At 49.7% G+C, this 20,288-nt stretch overlaps 1 protein-coding gene across 2 annotated transcripts in view; it reads right to left on the bottom strand.

The window, feature by feature from the left end:
- The window catches only part of DNMBP (dynamin binding protein), a 28,339-nt gene extending 9,734 nt beyond the window's left edge, over positions 1 to 18,605 (bottom strand). The window contains exons 1-6 of one of the 2 annotated variants that reach the window (XM_008934082.3): positions 18,431 to 18,605; positions 17,193 to 17,415; positions 16,913 to 17,077; positions 15,331 to 15,509; positions 12,978 to 13,100; positions 10,484 to 12,424 (exon numbers count right to left, since the gene is read on the bottom strand). In XM_008934082.3, coding sequence (XP_008932330.2) covers positions 10,484 to 12,424; positions 12,978 to 13,100; positions 15,331 to 15,475 — 2,209 coding nt within the window. In that variant the 5' untranslated portion in view covers positions 15,476 to 15,509; positions 16,913 to 17,077; positions 17,193 to 17,415; positions 18,431 to 18,605. Of the gene's footprint in view, positions 1 to 6,357; positions 6,530 to 10,483; positions 12,425 to 12,977; positions 13,101 to 15,330; positions 15,510 to 16,912; positions 17,078 to 17,192; positions 17,416 to 18,430 lie in introns of those variants that run through there. The other variant, XM_018069212.3, reaches the window with a different exon arrangement.
- Between the last annotated feature and the right edge of the window lie 1,683 nt (positions 18,606 to 20,288).

Raw genomic sequence — 20,288 nt, 5'->3', positions numbered from 1 at the left:
GACCAGGCCCTGCTGTGCAAGGTCCTCTACAAACACTCACAGGGATATCTTGCCGGAGACACAGCACTTGGAGCCCGAACAGGCAGAAAAACCTACAGGAGGGACAACTAAACATCAAGATAATAACAGTCAGCAGGTCTCTGTGGCTCAGAGAGTTAAGGAAATAACAACAAATGAGTTATTTTAAAGAAATATATATATTTTTTAAGGAATGGCATTTGTTTTCAAGGAGAGCAAGCTCAAGTGGGAAAGCAACCTGGAAGAAACAGGAAGGTGTTAATTTGCAATGCAAACAGGTGTGTGAAACCCAGAGGAGGTGGGAGGGCGAGATGATACTACTGCATGGGGTGGGCTGGGAAGAATCTTGAAAATGAAAACCAGCCAGAATAACAGCTGGAAATGACCCATGCATCTTGCCATATGCTATGATGGACATGATTGTAAAACCCTTTCAATTATATTTTCTGTGTCACGCCATTTCATGCCCCAAGAAAACAAATAAAGTGTCACAGCATTTGGGAAGATAAATGGAAAGGATTACATTTGCCTTGGTCAAAGAATAGGACTTTGTATTTATATGCAGGCAAAATGCCACCAGATGAAGCTTTTTACAGGACACCTCAGGAGCTTACCGTACCACCAAACAACCCTGCTGTACTCCCAGCCTTAGCTACAGCTAAACTGCAGTCACACCATGTGTCTGGCTCCAGCTCACCAAAACAGAGCTGGGGATGTCCAGCACTGCTGGCAAACACAGCAGCTCCCCACGCTCCACCAAGCGAACCCCAGGCGAGTAAATCTAGGTCAGGCCCTTACAGAAAGTGCCCTGCAGCAAGGATTCAGACAACACTCGGGAGATTGACACCCTTCTTCAGCAAGTCTCCATGACACCCTTCTTCGGCAAGTCTCAAGTCCCTGCCTATGGGAGGGAAATTAAAGCCTTCCCTGCATGGATTTTAAGCTCACAGTAGTCATCAGCTCAGCTTGGTTGATCTGGCATAATGCTGGGTACTAGTTCTACTCACACAGTATCAGTATTTGCATTATTTTGAAAACTCATACAAATTAATTCTCCTCTGGTCTTCCTAGTCTTTCTGAATATTTCAAAATTCATTCAAAACCAAGGCTACATTGCAGTCAACTATCTTAGGACTTTTGCAGTTTATCACTAGTCTAGCATCCTCCTTCAGCAATGAACTCAAAAGTCCTGCTTCTTTCCAAACACTCGTAGTTCAAAATTTTCAAATACAGAATTTATTTTTAACATTTGGCTCTTCTATCTGACCAACATGTATAACTTTGTATTTGTTTCTGATGCGTTTAAAAACTCTCACTTCTTGTATTTCATACCACCTCTGTTGCTTGTCATCAATTTATTTTTTCCTGTTTGTCACACACTCTTGTATGTCTAATAGTAGTTTTCCCTAAATGAGGCTTATTAAGAATTTATCTAAACCCACAGATGTGAAATTGGTTTTGGTCATCTAGTAAATGTATTTTGAACACAGCTCCATTTTACTTCACAGATTTTCTATTTAAATGTTACTTTTCAATTTGAGTCATCATGCCCATCAATTTTGAAGGCATTAAGACCACAGCTAGAACAGACTCTATTAGCCTGCAGGAATGTGACTGGTATTTCTAATGAAGCCACCGAATTCCGATCCAGTGACAAATTCAAGTTTACCCATGACACAGTTGCCAAATGGGCATTTAGAAATACATTTCCAAAAACAGTGTTCTCAATCATGATTTTCAGAGGCTCAGTTTTTGTTCTCTTGTAGGTTTTGCTCTGTAATTTGCCTCTCTAAATTCAAACCTCCTAACAACATCATTTTCTCTATCCCCTTTGGCAAATTTGCAACATGTCCTTGGCTCTTCAGAATGGTTTGATGGTCTGCGACAGCCTCCCAGGAGCACCTGCTTTTGAGCTTTCCTAGTAGCCTGCAGAGCCTTGAGAGATTCAACACTAGCTCACCCTGGAAATGAGGTGTCAAGCTGGAGCACATTCCCACTTCTGCCCTTCCCGTGGAAGCTGTGATTTACTACCACAATCACACGGCTCATCCTGCTTGTCTGAGAAATGCCACTGTCATCAACTTTCTTCCAATTAACAAAAACTTCGAATTCTTGTTACCTAACCTCCTCGTGGGAGCACACATGCAATTAGAGGTTTTCCCTGCCCCACTCTGGAAGCAGAGTTGACCCACAAAGACCAGATCCAATGGGATGCATGTCCACCACGCACAGGCTGCAGGGCTCCCCCGAAGGTCTGCATCGCCCCCCGGCTGCTCCTTCCTCGCCAGGGCTCACCTGCCAGCATCCCCCGTGGCTCGGCGCAGCCTCGCAGGGCGCACACGCTGCTAAGGCGATCCGCACAGTCTGCGGAGGGACGCGCCGCCCATCCGCACCGGGTCGGCAGGCAGGAACCTCCGTGGGAGATGCACCCAGCCCCGAGGCAAGCCCAGCCCCAGGTTCACAGCTCAGCAGAGTCAAGCAGTGAGTCAGGACAAAACAAACCAGCTGCAAATATTTGAAGTATGTGGAGGCCAGGAGGGGAGGAGCCGATCATGAGAGGGGAGGCGATGAAACTAGGGCAGGGAATAATTAATCTGAGCAAAAGGCTAAACTCGCTGCCAGGAGCAGGATCTGGCTGGGGTGGAAACTCTTACTCTGGACACTGGTAATATGCCAGTGAGCTGAACAGGAACAGAATGGGGATGTTTTCCCAGGGCCACTGGAATGGCTTGATGGCAGACTTACAGCCTGCTTGGTGGGGATGTTTCTACGTCAGGTAAGATCACAGCCATCACCCCAAACAGCCTGTGGTTGCCCAGACAGTCCCACGGCATTCAGTGTGAACAGGGGATGATCCCAACCCATGACACAGAAAACAGTGAAGTAGTATGATGGTGTACAAAGAGCTAACCTAAAACTGAGGCAGGGCATCAATGAAAGTGTGAGCAAAAACACTGATGGAAAAAAGAATGAAAGCTGAAAGTTCTTAAAAAAGGATGTTTTAAATACATAATCCAAAAAACATCAAGAGAACAGTATTGATGAAAAATCTGTCCAGCATTCATGCTTCAATAAAGGCAGCAAATATAAATTAATGAACATAGAATACCACATAATAGACACTAGACACACCAGGAACTCTGAAGTACAGAAAAATTCTAAAAGAAAGATATAAAGAAAAATCCATGGATGATAGAATTAAGAATTCAGTTTTATTTTTTTAAATGAGGAAATAAAATGCTACTTTATAATAGACTTATTTCCATCCAGGACAAAAAAAAAAAAAAACCCTTACAATGACACAATCCCACAAGTAGGCAGATATAATAAAATTTTTTGTAAGCTTGGCAAAAAAGTAGAATTATGCAATAAATATTCTGTTTATTTCTTAATATAAAACAAAAAGAAGACCTTGCTAACTGGTACCTTGAAAACTCACTGCCAGTAGAGACTATCCAGAAAAGAGGGCATTTCTAATCAGGTTCTCCAGAGACTGTATTTAGTTAATCCTACAAAAGATTTAAAGTAAATGGAAAATCACTGCTCTCATGTAGAGAACTGAGCATCAATTCAACAGGATCACAAATAAAGATGAGGCATATGAGTCACTGAGTGATCCAAGGTACCCTGAATAAGATGGAATTATGCAAACCAAGGAGGTTTAATGCAGACAAATGCATTAATGTATTAATGGGGACAAGAAACACAGCCACACACAGGACTGTATTCTGGGGAGTAATTCTTTTGCTTGGCCAGCCAAAACTCATCAGGAGTTTCCCAAGTGCTGCGCAGGAGCACAGTAAGGTAAATGGTGCAAGCAAGTGCTGACACCCACCCAGAATGTGAAGTTCACTGTTTTAAAAGAGTCTGAACTGACAAATCAGTGAGCATCAGGAAGAATAGACAGTGAGAGGTCTTCCTGTGAGTCTTTGACATGAGTATTTTAAGACTCTATTCACTGCAAAGAACTGAAGACTAAAAAATTACTTAATTATAGTACCTGCCTCAGAAGACTATCCCTCAACTAAAAAGCTCTAATTTAGTAGAAAAAGGTTGGAGTTCAGAGCTGAAACGCAACACATTAGCATGTAAAACCTTTAAGAGTGATGGTGACTAAGCAGCAAAACTATGACAGGGTTCTCCTTCTGTTGATGTGTCAGGCAGACACATCTGAGTCTCATCCCAGAACAGGTGCTCTAACCAAGTAGCTGTCACCAGGTTACACCGTAGAGAAATCTGTAAGAAGTGTGATAATCCCACTTGCAGAAAAGATCATCCCTGCTGGTCTGGAAGTGTTCAAGGCCAGGCTGAATGGGGACTTGGGTAACATGATCTAGTGGGTGGCATCTCTGCCCATGGCAGGGGCGTTGGAACTAGATGATCTTTAAGGTCCATTCCAACCCAAGCTACTCTATGATTCTTTGATCTCTCACTGGGGCTTTCAAGTCCTAAATTCTGTTACTCTGTGGATGGAGGGGGAACCTGTGAGAGAAGTGGACAGCATTAGAAAAGGTGCCTGCAGCACAGACAGAGGGAAAACCAGAGCTGACTTTTTCCTGCCAGGTGGGCAGGAGGCTGTCTGCTGCCAAGCACAATGGGAGGTCTTTTGGGGAGGCTCCCGGGTGCTGGTTGGGTCTTACATTGAGGCAGCTGCATCAACAAAGCATTACATGCCAAGAAGGGCTGTTGCTGGTCCAGCACTGTGCCCTAGCAGGGCAGGAGGACAAATGTAACAGACAACTGCAGCCAGAAACAGGCCACAGGATGAACATAAGAGTATTTCAAATACCTAGAGCCCTTTCCCTCCTTCCCTGCTGTAGGATACTGGCGCTGATGGCAAGGGCATCCTGCCCTGCACCTCTCACAGCCCCCGAGACTACCACAGTGGGGAAAAGTTCAACAACCCTCAAAAGGGAAGACTTTCACTCAGCATTGCTGAGTCCCTTCAACTCTAGCAGAAGCTGGACAGGCCAGCACTGCTCCAGCCTCCTAAAGCTTTCTGGACTGTGTCCCACCTCACTCCCTGGCCCCTCCTGGCTCCCCTGCTGCCCTTTGGACATCTTGGCACTGCAAAGCCTCTCCCTTCCCTCACCCTGGGGACATAGCTGAGCAAAGTCCCACCCTAACAGAGCGGCCTGAGAGTGCAGAAACGCAGCCACCGCAGCCTGCTCAATCAAAAGGCTTAATCTCCAAAGGACAGACTTCATGTTAAGGCAAAGGCAGATGTAGCCTCCAGCTTTGCCAACTCTTTGGCCATTGCACGCTTTTCCTCCGCATTTCATTCCCACTTCACAGAGAGTTCACACACACAGCTACCGCAGACAGACACTGGCAGAAAAGGCACGTAAACAAACAGGTTTCAGACATACAGCTGCCCAACAGGGAACCCTGTCCATCAAGAAGGGCTCCTTTAGTCCCTCTGCCCAGACCTTAACACCTTGTTGCCACTTCCCCAACACACACTAATATTCTTGCAAGAACAAGCCAAGCTGCACAAAGCTGTCTGCAGCTGACTCTGTCCCAGCCACAGCATCAATGGAATGATTTTGCCCATGCCAAGACAGCTCAGGCCTTTCACTTTGGTATTTCTCCACCTCCAGAGTGCTGGTTGATGGGACTGGAGACCTGCGGATGGCTTGGGGACCCAGGACATGGAACTGCTGTAGCACAGGCAAGGGAACACTGCAGTAGCGAGGGGCTGGCGATGCAGGGGATTCCCAAATGTGACAGCCCCCCAACATGCAGGTACCTCAATGTCCTGCCCATGTGCATTACACAACTACAAGTACTTGCTCTCCGCTTATGTCTGAGTGCTACACCAACTTCCTCTACTTCCTGCTTCGTGCTGCCTGTGATCAGCTGCCATACTCACGCTCTGAGCCAGGAATTGGTTCCTAAACATCAAATCTGTTCACGATGGGTTATAAAAGTAAAACAGGTAGTGGGAATAACCCCAGCACCCCACCCTTTCCCACATGAGGAACCTCCTCAGGACCCTGAGAGACTAGACAAAAGAACAGGGCCACAAGTTTTAGGGTGTACCTAAAACACTGGGAACACAGATGGAGGAGCAAGAGAAAGGACAGCAGCAAGTCTGTATTGCCTGTGCTTCCCTCCCACCTGGGCCTCTGTGAAATCCCCTTGCAGGGCAGATCAGCAATTGTGCAGAGGGGTAACAACCATGATGCTCATTTCAGCAAGTCCCAGGGAGAAACCTTCCCATGAGAGCCAGTGGTCAGTGCTGGCCACTCCCACCTGTGTCAGAGTCCTGGTGCTGCCCCAGTGCCAGGGCAGAGCACAGGCACACCCAAGGCAATTGCCCACTATTTCCCCGTGTACCTTGCTTTTTCTTCCTGGTCTGCACAAACTCTGAGTGCCGCAGGGCACTGGGAGCCGTCCGTCTGTAGAAGCTGTTTCGCTGCAGCACAGAGCCCACCCTGTTCGTGTCCTCGGCCTCCTGCTCCCAGACCTGGCTCCAGTCCGGCCGGCCCGTGCGTACCCTCGAGCGCTCTGCTCCACTGCTGCTCTTGGCCGGCATCCCAGGCCCTGGGGCTGCTCCTTCCAGCTCCCCACAGCCATTGGAGTCAATGTCCCACATCTCAAACTGTGTGTAGCAGGTACCTGACCCCAGGCTCACACTACTGTCTAAGGACCTGCCTGCCAAAGCAGGAACTTCACAACCTCTGTCCAGACTGCTGTGGTCTATGACATGGCCTTTGGGCTGCCTGTGCTGTTCAATGTCTTCTTGGTCTACCTGGTCTCCGATACCTACACACTGCCTTTCCTGATCTCTATATGCCCCAGAGCCTCCATCCTCTCTATACCACCTTTCCCCTTCCCTATATACTCGATTGCCTCTGTCCTCTCTATACTGCCTTCTTCTCTCCCTATACTCCCCAGAGTCCCTCTCTTGCCTATACCCCCTTTCCTTCTTCCTATAATGTCTTTCATCCTCACTGTAGTCCTGATACCACCTTCCCCTCTCCCCATGGCCTTCAGGGCCTCTATCGCCTCCATACTGCCTTCCCCCCTCCCTGGACTGCCCAGGTACTCTGTCCTCTCTGCTCCGCCCTTCTCTTATCTCAGAACTGCAGTTTCTGTATTGAATGTCCTCCTTCTCGTACGCCCTGTAGTTTCTACCCTCTGTATCCTGGCTTTTGCCTTCCCAAGCACCATCTGCTCTCCTGCAGCCCATGTACTGCACATCTCCCTTCCAAAAACCTCCACAGTCTACATTCATGCTCCGTTGGTCCACAGAGAAGCCCTCTCCTCTCCTGTAACTGTCCCAGCCACCGTCTGCTCCCTGGCTGCCTGGGTACTGCCTCCTTGTCGCCCTGGGTCTGTCACTGCAGCCAGCCTCCCTGCGCAGCACAGCCACCCCAGCTACGTCCTCTCTCCGTATGGCACAAGAGTCCTCATATTCCCAGCTGAGGAGTCGCCGTTCCTGTCTTGGATCTTCCACGCAGTGTTTCGACCCAGGATAAGAGCACATAGTCCTGCGGGGTATGGAGCAGGGGCTAACTCCCCTCACTGTCTGCTCCCTGAGCCCAAGCCCGGGCTGACGCTGTTTCTCCGCTCTGCTCCAGTGCTCCTGTCCCAAGTGAAATGCAGGTGCTGCTTCCTGAAACCAGTCAGCAAGGGTAGGAGGAGGCGCAGGCCCAATCACTGCCAGCCCTGGCCTCCTCCACCTGCTGCCCAAAGTAATCAGTAACCAGCCCCGAGGAGGGAAGCCGAGGCTGGGCAGGCTCTCGCTGCCCAAACCGGCTCCGCAGCTTTGCCAAAGCCTCTCCTCAGGCAGCTCAGAGGCAAGGAAGAGGAGGGCACTGGAGCAGGCAGAGGCCCTGCCCCAGACCAATGTCCTCAGGGAAGGGAAACAGACCGTGTGTGAGACTGCAGGAAGCCACAAACCAGAGATGGGATACCAGGTCTCCTTCCACTGCCTTCACATTCCTAATGGCGTGGAGGCTAAACAACGCAGTCTAGAGGAGGCTGGGCTCTGCTCCACACCTCACAGGGGCAAACTGAGGCCTTCAGGCTGCCCCTGGCTCAAACCTGATGCTGAACCCACCCTTTTCCCAGTCCTCACCCACAGTCACTGGAAGATCAGGAGAGGAGCTGCTCCCTGCAAGACAGAGCCCCCCCAGTAGTGCCTACACAGTGCCGTGCAGCCACAGCTGCCTGGTTCCCTGCTCCAAGGTGAACAGCTGCTCTACCTGCTGACAGGAACAGCCTTGAAGGGATTACCTGGCTTATGGAGTTCAGTGCCAACACAAAATATAAATTTTCAGGAGGCTACAGAAACATGCAGTCTAGTAACACCTCTCACTGCAGGGCACAGCATATTCCCAGTTTTCCATGCCAAATGCAGAGCTCCTATAAGAAACCAACAATGCCCTACATGCCCTAGACAGAAAGCATGGGAGTCCATGGATGTCATCCGTGTCTCAGGTTTTTTCAACACTTGTTAGGAATGCACAGCCCATGCTCTGTGCTGGTAGAAGACAACAATAAAACCTATGGACTCTCCTACTCCAACTGCAGGAGGGCAAGCGCTAATCCTGCCCAAGCCAGGCAAACCCCCAGTGTGCACAGACACACCAAAGAAGCAATGTGACAATTTTAAACATGTGTTGTAGAAAACCACATACTTTCTATATGTGGTTTGGTTCTATATCCCAAAGGATAGGCTGAATTCCCCCAAGACTACATCAGCCCTGCTTTGGTTGCTGGTCAAAGCTTAGTGAAAGCTTTTCTCCCACCAGTGTGCCTCCATGTTCCCCTAACAACGGCAAGGCAGAGGTCACGCCTCAGGCATGGCACAAACTCATTTTGCTGAGCTGATGTAAAACCCTGTTACTGATCTGGCCTGCTGCACTAGAGCTGGGCTAGGAAGCCTGAGACATGCTCTCTGGCTACACTCAGATGTGGCAGGAAGGATGTGACAAAGCTTAGGTAGAAAACATCTTTATCACAGGACCAGAGAGGTTACTTACAAATCCTCAGGTCTCTTTGAACTGGTGAAAAATCCTCTAGGACTACTGAGGGGATACTAACTTGAGCATGTCTCAGGATAGTGCATTAGTTCTTGCTTAAAACTTCCAGTTTCAGGAACCAACAGGGCACAGGTTTTACAGGATCTGTCCTCTGCCAGGAAGCACTAGGATGGTAAGAGAAGTTTCCCAGAAAGATCCATCCCATTAGAAAAATTCCCTTGAGATTCAGCCTAGAGTTTTCTCTTCCTACCTTCAAGTTATTTCGTCTTGTCTCATATCCTCTAAGCCTCCTTCCAAGCGTGCCTCTTGCACACTGTTGATGTGGAGGCCGTTTGTCACCCTATTTTCCTGGGGCACCTGAATCTGCCTTCATTCCCATGTGCTCTGCATCAGACACGATCGTGCAACAAAGTGCCTGGGCTTCCCAGCACTGATAAAGCAGTGGGCAGATGGAGGCAATGAAGTCAGAGTGAGTAATCCCCAGGCAGGAGCTGGCATTTCACTCCACCTCCTGAATGCAGTGCCCACATTTCCTGCACATCGTGGGTTTCAGTAACAGAACTGTGGTGTCAGAGCTCCTGGGAGAAGCTGGGGAAGGGACTGTGGGATAAAACGTATGTGGTCTCATCTTTATACTTTGTCTACTGTAATACCAAGTGTAACATAATTAACAGCACTGAACTTTACATGGCATCTTTGGGTTTCAGAGGCCAAACGTGCTGATATAATCATCGCAAATTTCTCTTCCCTGACTAATTTTTTGGGGCTACGTGGACAAAAGTTATCTTTCCAGCTAAAGATTTGCCACAATTTAAAGCTCTTTGTTGCTGTTACCAACAGCACGGTGTCATTTTCCTATCTAGGACTGCATGGATGGCAGAAGCACAGGGTCAGGCTTTACTTTTTGCCCACTAATCCATCACACTCCCAGGCCAGGTTCAGTCCCCTTCTGTGCATCCACTCTGATCTGAGTGACAAGGCCCCACAGGTCTGTATCACCACCAGAACAGAAACCACAGTAAACTCAGTGCCCTGACAGGCTGATGGCAGTCACACCACAGACATCAACTCAAATCTCAACTGCAGGACCACAAGCAAAGCCACTCTGAAGCTGCTGCTCACTCCCCTACAGCTAAGAGGGGATGAGGCAGGGAGGTTGAAACTGTAGCAGCTCTGCTTTTGCTTAATAGCAAGGATATACTGGGAACGGATCAGATGAAGGCTCTGGATGGATGGTGGGGCCAGAAGAGGAGACGGGAGAGTTGAAAGGAAAAGTGGGTGGGGAAGACCGGGGCAAAGGGATGTTCAGAGAAAGACACTGATTCTCCAAAGCAAAATCATGATGATTTGACTGCTTACAAAATTACCAGGAATTAAAGAAGGGTATAAAAGACTGGTTTCAATAGCATCTCTAAACAGCAGGGGCAGTTGTCCCCCTGAAGAACCCCCATCCCATGCTGCTGTAGACTCACCTCTCAGCTCCTGCAGCTCCATGTTGAGGCTCTCAATGTTGGAGTCACAGAATTCAAGGTTTTCCATGGTCTCTGCTCTCACCAGCTCATCCTGCTGCTCCTCCAGCATCAGGCTTAGCTCAGCACGGGTCTTGCCATAAGCTTCCAAGTCTCGCTCTACCTCTCCAATCCTAGTCAGCAGAATGGAGCAGGGGGAAGCTGATCCTGCCTGTGTCAAGTCCTCACGTCCCTCCTCCACCCGCTGCTCTGGGGTGCTGGGCTGAAGCTGTGCAGGGGCCACATTTTTCTGCTGGTTGCCTGACGGAGGCCGGGGTGCAGGCCGGGAGGGCTTGACTGAGAAGGACAGAGACCTGCCTTTGGATGTCTGGCCACCCAGCGTGTGCACAGGGGTTGTTGCAAGGCTGGGCCGAGGAGGGGGTGGCCTCAGGGCCCTCCTCCTCTCTGTCTGCCTGGAGTGGGGGACAGACACAGGAGACCCACGGACAATGTCCTTCTCAGAGCTGTAGTCCAAGATAGAGAAATGACGGGAGACTTTGTTCTGCTCAGCACTGGTACTTGACAGACTCTTCTCAAACTGTGCCAGCTGCTCCGTCAGTTTGGAGTCAAGGTCTGTGCAGCTGTCCCCCTGCACTGCAAGTGGGCAGCACTCCCCCCAGTTCCCAGCCCACGTGTCCAGGCCCACCTGGGCAGCTCCTGAGCTGGAGGAACAGGGCTTGGACTTCTCCTGTTGACTGTCCATCCAATTGTCTAGATCCTGGGTGCTGCTCTGGATCTCCTGGGGCTGGGATGCTGCCCAGCTGTTAGAAGATGAAATTGCCTGGCTCCTGTAAGGATCTTGGGGGACATGGGAAGCCTGCAAGGGCACAGCGGGACTGTCTCCATCGTGCTCAAGCAGAGCGTGACATTCTGATTTTCCTGGGGAGGCTGAAATGGTCCCCCCAGGCTCCAACTCACCTGCTTGGCCAGGCCTGTTGCCCTGTGGAGGAGGCAGCTGAGCAGAGAGGAGAAGGCCATTGACAGTCTTCATGCAGGCAGAGGGGAGGGAGTCCACTGGGCCTTTGGGATGTAGCCCTTGGTGTCCTGTGCTGGGAAAGGCCTGATGCTGTCTCAAGTCAGTTGCAAGAGGACCCTCTGACCTCCCCACCTTGTGAGACAAAATGGTGGCAGGCTCAGGGTGTGCAGCCAAGCCCTCTTCCTTTTCCCTGCCATCTTTCCCTAGCAAAGGAAGAGCTTCAGAGCCGGTGTTTTCTGGGTCTTGATGGATGGACAATCCACAGCTGTCCTCACCTTGGAGATCCCCAGCACACACCTTTACCCTGCAAGCCTCAGAGGCTTCCAGCCTCACAAATCTGTGTGGAAAGATGCCACGTTTTCCTCTCAGCTCCCCCTCCAGCCAGCCATCCTCCAGAACGCCAACAATCCGAATCCTGTCACCCACATCAAAATCCAGTTCCTTGGACTCCATGGCTTGGAACTGATAGAGGGCAACACCATAAGTGTTCCCTGGCTCTTCGTCCTCCTTGGGGGGCATCTCCACTGTCCCATTGGTGTCACAAGTCCCAGTGGGCTCTGGATCCACTGAGGTTCCTGGTGCTTGCAGAGGAGTAAGCAGTTCCACAAAACCCTCTGGAAAAATGCCTCTGCAGCCTCTGAGCTCACCTTCAAACCAGCCAGGCTCTGGGACACCAACAATGTTGATTACATCCCCTTCCCTGAAGTCCAGTTCCTCCTCTAGCTGAGCAGACAGGTCCATCAGGGCCCGGGCTTGGCCCAGTGAGTAGGCAGGCACCTCCAGGAGAGTGCTCTGGGACAGCTGACGTCTCCGAACTGAAAGGCACAGCTCCCGCACACATGATGAGGGGAAAAAGCCCTTGGAACCCCAGCTGCTCCGGCCCTGGAGCCAGCTGGAGGCCAGGGACCCCCCCAGGATCACCAGGTCTCCTGCAGAGAATGACAAACACCAGTTCAAAACTGCTCTCATTATTGCTTCCTACCTCTTATTCTTGCCTTCCTTTGACCCTCCTGGCTGTGGGTGAGGTCTGGCACTCTGCGAGAGCACAGCACATGCTGGGGATGCACATGAGAACAGGATGGGGTAAGGCATGAAGTATCAGCAGCCTCTTGCACACACATGTAAGATACACAGTTTTGGCTGCAAAGACACGAAGGTGCATTAAAGCTTTGATTTCTCCCCCAAATGCAAGTCTAAGATTTGGGTATTGGAGGTCAGTTAAAAGGCAGCTGTAAATTTACTATGATAGGCGACTCCAACTTCTGGAGTTTCATGAGTAACGACAGATCATGAGAAACTGGTATCAGAGTGGCAGAGGCCCAGAAGTTCGTGGTGGATTTGACAAGACCCATGTCATGAGGTACTAGGAAGTTCACCTCTCTCTTCTGTCACTCTAGGCAGGATGCTGTGACTAGGTTCATCTGTCTGGAAGGACAGATGAGGCTTACGAGCTGCAAATCAAAAGAAGGGAATGGAGATTACCTCTCTGCAATGATAAGCTCCCTGGCTCTTGAGATGTGAAGTCATTGGTACAAACAAGCAGTTTTTCTCCCTGCTTCAAAGGAGGAATATCCACAGGTTCAACAAAGCTGCTAGGAAACTGCCCTAAAAGGAGAAGCAGTTGTCAGCAATGAGTCTTTCCTGTAGCCCACCACTACCTCCACCCTCCTTCCAGATTTTGGGATCTATTTATCTCCTGCTAAAGGAAAATACTCATTTATCCTGGGTGCCTCAATGGCATGGTGGAAGAGAAATGAGTTTGGGAGTCAGGAATTCCTGAGGTTTTAAATGCTTATGAACTGACAGAGAACAAAAAGCTTTCTGCCCTCAGATCACTCCAGGCAACCAACACACTGTGTTCATCACTGGGACTGTGCCATCAGCATGGAGCTTCTGGGAACAGACATACTAGGTTTTCTCTGCTTTTACTGCTTCCTTCCCAACTCAGATCCAGACGAGAATGAAGAGATTCATAGTGCTGGATGCTGTTTTCTGACTGGGCATATCCACCTGGTGCTCCTGCCTCTATAAGGCTTGGCCCCCGTGCAGCCTCGGCACAGAAGTCAAGCCACCACACTGAGGATGGCCAAATCAGTGAGTCACAGGCTCTGTCACAGCTTCAGCACTGCTGAGACTCCAGGGACCTTCCCCACATTGTCACTCTGTGCACCTGTTTCACCATGGCTCCCATTGCTGGATGCCCAGCTATTCTGAACAGGCCCCAGCCAGGCAGGGCAGAGCACACTTGTTGGCCATCACAGGATACCACTCAGCTACTAATTTCAATCCTGGAGAACAGGACATGGCAGAGCCCACTGCAAAGGCCACTAAATTCACTCATTCCTATATAATGTGATGGAGTATGGGCTAGTAGCACTTCCAGCATTCCTTCTTACTGATCCAGTATTTTCTAATAAAACCTGGAAACACCATATCTTAGACATCCAGAGCTTAGCACTGGCTTTAGGCAGTTTGACATCCACCAGCCTCAGCTGCTTCCTTCACAGTTTTAACCAGTTCTACCTCTTTTTCCATGTCTTAGTTTCCTGCTCTATGGAAACAACATAATGCTGTTAGAAAGAAAGTCATGGAGTTACAGTAATTATTCCACACTGATTATTCCAGAGTAATGAATATTAAGCACCTTCACAGTTTCTATTCAAAAGTGCTTTTCCAATCCCCTACAACTTCAGCTTAGAAAGCTGAGTAGAAAACTACAACAGCTGTTCCAAGAGAAAGCAGGAATGCAAGTGGGTTTTGAATTAAAGGTCATTAAAAACCATTCCGTTTGACTTCAGCACTTTTTTTTATCTTTGAGCTACGAAACACATCTGTTTACTATTCCTTAATAGCTTCATCTGCTTGAGAACAACCTCACCACTGGAAGACAAAACTGTGGTAAGAACTGCAGATGTAATTTTTGCCCAGTGACTTTGGCAGCAGCAGCAGGATCAGGCACATTCGTTCAATGTCATTTATCAGCGACATGTAGCACAGGAGAGAAGTCCTCTCCAACTTTGCTCCTGTCTATTTTTGTTTTAGACAGTTTGTTAGGAGAGCTCAGACTGCTGCTACAATAGCAGCTCCATCTCTACAGGCAGAGATGAAACTCCAGTCCCATCCTCCTGCTGAAGACAGAGGCAGGCTTATGACTTGAAGTGGCCTGGTTTTCCTCTCCCTGAGAGCTCACACATCCTCTTAACATCAGTATTAAGATGATAAAATGCTGCCTAAACAGACTGTTTCACGATGAGAATTTTGCTGCTTCAGAAGTTTCTCACACCCCTCCAAAAGTTTGAGACTTGCACACTACTTCAGGCACACACATACTGATGGCAGTTTGTGCAGGAAAATGCTTTGAAGCGGAAAGGAGGAAGTGGGGCTGAGTCAGAGGACTTGGGGGGACACATGGACTCTATTGCTGCATCTCCAACTGACTTGACCTGACAAGGTCACTTGGATGCGGATCCATTTCCAGTCTCAGTGCATCTGTTTCCCGTCACTCCTTCCACTGCCACAGCAGGTCAGCACACAAAGTAGCCAGGAAATGGGCTGTCTCACCACAGAGAATGGAACAACCAGTATTGTGAAGCTCTCGTCTTCTCAAGAACTGACCCTTCACTAATCTCTCTCAAAAAACAATAAACAAGTTGTCTGAATAGTTGAGGCAAAGCTGGCAGGCAACCTGCACCCTCAGTCCCAATCAAAGTCCCATGAAAGATTTAGTAAATCAAATCAGGTTCTGCACAGTGCTGGCCAAGGGAAGGGGTGCTCATGGAGTGGATGTTTAGCTGACACATGTATGGATCCAGGTGCAGACACTTCCAGCTCTTACCTGTGACACCTTCCTTCTTGCCAAGGAGCCAGAACTCGTCCACCACAGCCAACACCTCGATGACATCTCCCACGAAGAGGGGCAGCTCTTCAGAGACACTGGGACAGAAATCAAAGACTGCCCGTACCACGGAGCCAGCCTCCATCGCGCAGGGTCTGAAGGCGGATCAGTGCCTAGGGCTGAGACAGTGAGAAGTTTTTTAGCAGCCAGAAACACCTGAAATTATCACATATATGCTCAGAAAGTAAAACCCTCGCCATATACTGCAGGATCCAAGGGTCTCCAGCAATACAGCCCCTGTGGTCTAAGCTGCCTTGCCCAGCCCCTTTGACTATCTCTGTAGTGCCACGTATTTGTGCTGCAAGGGGGGGGAGAAGCAGCAAGAAATTTGGAAGTGAATTCCCATCAGGAAGGAAGCAAGAGGAGGGGAGGAAACTCAGCATTTCCCTGACATACAGCGCAGGGCTCTGAGCCTGCCAGGGGCGGGTGAGCAGACAGCACCATCCACTTGCATGTCCCACCACACATGCTCTGGCAGGATGGGCACAGGAATCCTCCTCCCCATGCCATCAGTCAGGGCCACAGGAACCACATGCTGAAGCAGTGTCACACTTCTGGCCCAGCAAGAGAAGAGGCACAAAGTCCACTGAGGCCACTCATGCCACTATCGTCTTCCCCACTGGTGAACTCTTCCCATCCCCACCTGGGCTGACCCTGCCTGAGCATCCTCAGACCTGACTGGAAATATCCCTTCTGCCTTCTAGGTACCAGGCTCAGTCATCTCCTGGGAGGCATCACCATGGTTCTTGGCAGAAGCCAAGCTGAGATGAGGGTACAGACCCTGTCCAAGGCTCTGGAAGCCAAGGCTGAAACTCCCTTGGCAGGAGACCTGAGGGCAGGCAAAGACCTCCTCAATCAAGGGCTATGTCCTGAATTCCCTCTTCCTCCAGAAGTGGTTGCTGAACCAGGCTCCTGTATCATTTCTGATTTTCAGCCTCACCATCAAGGCAATACATTGCACCAGGGCAGCAGCAGTCCTGCAGCTTAAGCTGCTCGTTCACCTCCTCCCAGATTCCTTGGAATGGGAACTGAGAAATTCATCCATCCAAAGCAACTGGGAACTTTAAGATTATTCTTCAACATCAACACCTCAGGCTAGTGAGTGTTTGCCTTCACTTCCTGTCCCACTGCAATTACAGGCACAGGATGGCGCAGCAAACACCTCTCCAAGGTGCTTCCAGAGCCCTGCCCTCTGTGACACTGGGATGTCAGCATCTTCCCCATCAGTCCCCTTGGCACAGGCTGCTTTCCTCCCACATCACAAGCAGAGTCCCTGCTCTGTCCATTTGGACCCAAATTCCCTACAATGAGACCCAATGTCCTCCCTTCTCAAAGCGCCTCTAAGTGCACAGTGAACGATCACACTCCAAGCACTGCCCAGCCGGTGATACCCGTCCCTAGGGCAGCACGGCTTAACAAATAACCCCGCCCACCTAACAGCACAAAGAGCACAGTGACAACACAACAAAACACACAGGGTCCCTAGGGACCCCATTTCTCCATAGAGCCACACACAGCCCACCTGAGCCCTGGAGAGTCAGGAAGAGGGGAAGCTAACACAGAGAAGAGAAAACATCTCTGCTGATGAGGTGCAGCCAACTTCCAGTGAGAGTGCCAGTGGGGGATCCAGCCAGGGAAAGGCTTTCTGCTGACAGGACCACTCTGTTTATCCAGTCCGACTCACCTCCTGGGAACAAAGCGGGTTTGTACTCAGCAGGAACAGCTTCCTCAGCATGTCTCTCCCCACCCCCATGCCATGCCCCTGCTGCAGCCAGCATGCCCTGGCCCCTGGCCACCCTCACCTCTGCCGTCCCATCCGTTGCTCCTATTACTCTCCACTGCCTTCCCCATAGCACGTGGGCTCCTTGGGACACAGGCTGTCCCTTTGTCACCAGCTTTGTGCTGGCTGTACAAACAAAGAGCCCAATATCCAGCAGCCGACAGCACTCTGCCACCAAAAAGAGATGAATGGACTGGAGTGAATCAGGAGCACAAAGAGCTGCAGTTCAGGATAGCAGAAACCTACTGAGGCAGAAGGAGTAACAGTATTAAAAACATGACCATGTGGAGCAGGGAAAAAGATGGAAGAGCCATCAATTAGCTTGGAAATACTAAAGGATCCTTGGGCTGTTTGAGGTGGGGTGGCTGGGACATGCTGCTGCATGCTGGAAACAGGAGAGCAGCAGCAACAGGCGCAGCCGTAGCAGGCCCTTGCAGGCACCTGGGGCTGCTCTCCACCTCCCAGACAGGTTGCCGACTGAGCTCAGGGTCCTAGGAATCCTTGCCACACTCTGAATATTCAAACTACACAGCAGCACCAGACAAAGAGGGCACTACAGGCATAATTGCTGCCTCGGGGTAGTTTCTCCAGGAGCACATGATGGTACAGTAAGATTTCTTGCATTTCTTCTGTCAAAGGTGAAGAATGGGCTGAGGCACGCAAGGATTACGGCATGTGTGCTGCAGACCCAAACCCTGGCTTTGCTGCAGCCACTGCGGCTGAGGATATGGCCCTCCCACTGATCCTGCCCATGAGAACAGGAGTGTCACTTCCTTGACACACCTGCAGCTCTGGGGACTCATCATTAAAATGTGCAAGATTTTCCAACGAGACAGAAGATTGAGAGTGACAGGCAGGACTGCAATTGCTCCACCATGTATATATTAATTACGGTTATAATAAAACACTAACGTATTCATGTCAAAAGCATTCCCTGAGAGGCAGCTTGTAAGAAAGTGTGAAGTAACTTCTAAAACTGCCAAAAAAGAATCCCACCAGGCTCATGTTCCCTCAGCAGTACCACGAAGAGCAGGATCACTCCCTGACTCCATCCAAGTCTAGACAGTATGCCCCTGTATTCGCAAGCAGTGAATCAGTCTTGTGGGGTTTGCTTGCTCCATGACAAGAATTGAACACAAAATATTATGTTTTTTGGGACCTTGGCCTCGTCTTACTCCATGCAGTGCCGTCTGCCAAATTTTCTACAAACCCCCACCTAGAGAAGGAAGCCTCCCAACATATTCCAGACTGGAAACTTACTGAGTCCAACTCTTCAGGCTAAATAGTGGGCCCGAGCTTCTCCCAGATCCACCCTAGATGTGGTGAAAACAAACATTCAGCAACAGCTCACGAAGAGGCTCCAGAAGGAAGAGCAGATTGCAGGGAGAGCAGGGCTCCGTCTGTGATCCCCCGTGAGTCACGGCTCCTGACAGCTGGCCAAGCACCATCCCCTCTCACCTTAAGGATGGGTGATCCCTGCCTGCCAGAGGGAAGGAGGGAGGGCTCCGCCACAACTGAGCAAGCTCAGGGATTTCACGCTGGAGGAGGACAGGACTGCGAGTCGCAGGACTCCTGCCCCCACCCAGCAGCAGACCCGCATCCAAAGAGAGCCTCACTGTGAAAGTATGAAGTTGTGGCGCAGCAGCAAACTCACCCCGCTGAGAACACACGGGCTCTGTCTCGCTGCCTGATCCTGCACAAACCAGGTAACGTGTTCCTGGCACTCGACTGCAGCCTGCCTGGTGCTAAGCTCTGGGCCTGACACAAAAGCATTGTGCAGCAAGGCAGAGAGCAGATTCCCAGAGCATTAATCACCCCCACCAGCCTGCCTGCCTGCATGCTCAGCACACAGTAACATTACCTCCATGGAAGACTGCCTATCCCATTTTGCCATTATCTCTGGAGCGTGTCTGGTCCAGCATGGGCTGATGAAAGGAGGGGCTAGAACGAAATGACGGCTATTAACTCTGTTACAATACTGTTTTGAGACCTTAGGCACAGACTGGATCAAGTCACCACAGCCAAGAAAAGGCATTTGCACACAGACTGACAGCTTCTTGTATCCCTCCTCTCTTTTGCAGCTGAGATTGTGGACGGTAAGAAATCTCAAACAACAGACTCACCACAAATAATGGTCAGGCACTTGTCAAAGTACCAGATCACTTAGATGCTGAAGCAAGGATTTCAACCACTTAAGAGATAAGGCAGCAATGTGAAGAGATCATTTTAGGCTGATTACAAAAAGTATTAACAGCCCCAGAAAAAGGAGAGACCCAAAGGGTTTGAAGACAGCTAATCCACTGGTATTCCCAAAGGGCTGCTCAGATCATGAGATAAAAAACAGTAACGGATGGATGCCACAAATTAGAAGCAAGGCAACCAAACTTAGCAGGTGCTATCACCACTTGTTTCCCCTCTCAAAAATACATTTCAGTTTCTCACTGAAGAAGCAGCACTGACTATGGTCAGTATGACAGCACCATAACTGAAAAACTAACGTTTCACCAACAGACCAAAATGTGCCGTGTGGGCTTCCACGGGCACACTGGATTTGCACAAGAGGGACAAGTGGATTCTTGTGCAGCAGATGTCTCAATCTCTTTAAAAATCTTACATCCCGCATGAGCAGTAGACCAGGAATGGGTCAGACTCACAGAAATGTACAAAAAACAAGCTTGTCACAGAATTATTAGAGAAATTAATATTAAAAATAGTAAACAAATACTGCCAGCGATATTTTTTAAAAATGAAAACCCCCCTGCATTTCACCTACATCTTTTCATGCCTCTTTCCACTCATTATAGCTTAATGTCTGTTCACTGGAAACACAATCCACTCCCAGAGACAGAGACGCCCCTGAGCCCTGTTCAGTGCACCCTCAGGCTGCTGGATCTGGCTTTGACAAGAGATATGCTGCAGCTCTCACTGCACTCTTCAGGATCAATACACAGCACACAGTGGGAGGGAAACAGGAGTTACACTTGGCTTCACACACCATTGTGTCAAGAACAGAAGCTTACTAACTACATGCTGAGGCATTTCTACCTTTTTCCTCTGTTCCTCCTCATGTTCTCCAAATCTGGACAGCCCTCCTTCCCTTCTCCATACCCCACTGCAT

The sequence above is a fragment of the Manacus vitellinus genome, unplaced genomic scaffold (genome assembly GCF_001715985.3).
Source record: "Manacus vitellinus isolate BGI_N305 unplaced genomic scaffold, ASM171598v3 scaffold_15_pilon, whole genome shotgun sequence".
Classification (NCBI taxonomy): domain Eukaryota; kingdom Metazoa; phylum Chordata; class Aves; order Passeriformes; family Pipridae; genus Manacus; species Manacus vitellinus.
This window is presented reverse-complemented; position numbering and strand designations above follow the sequence as displayed.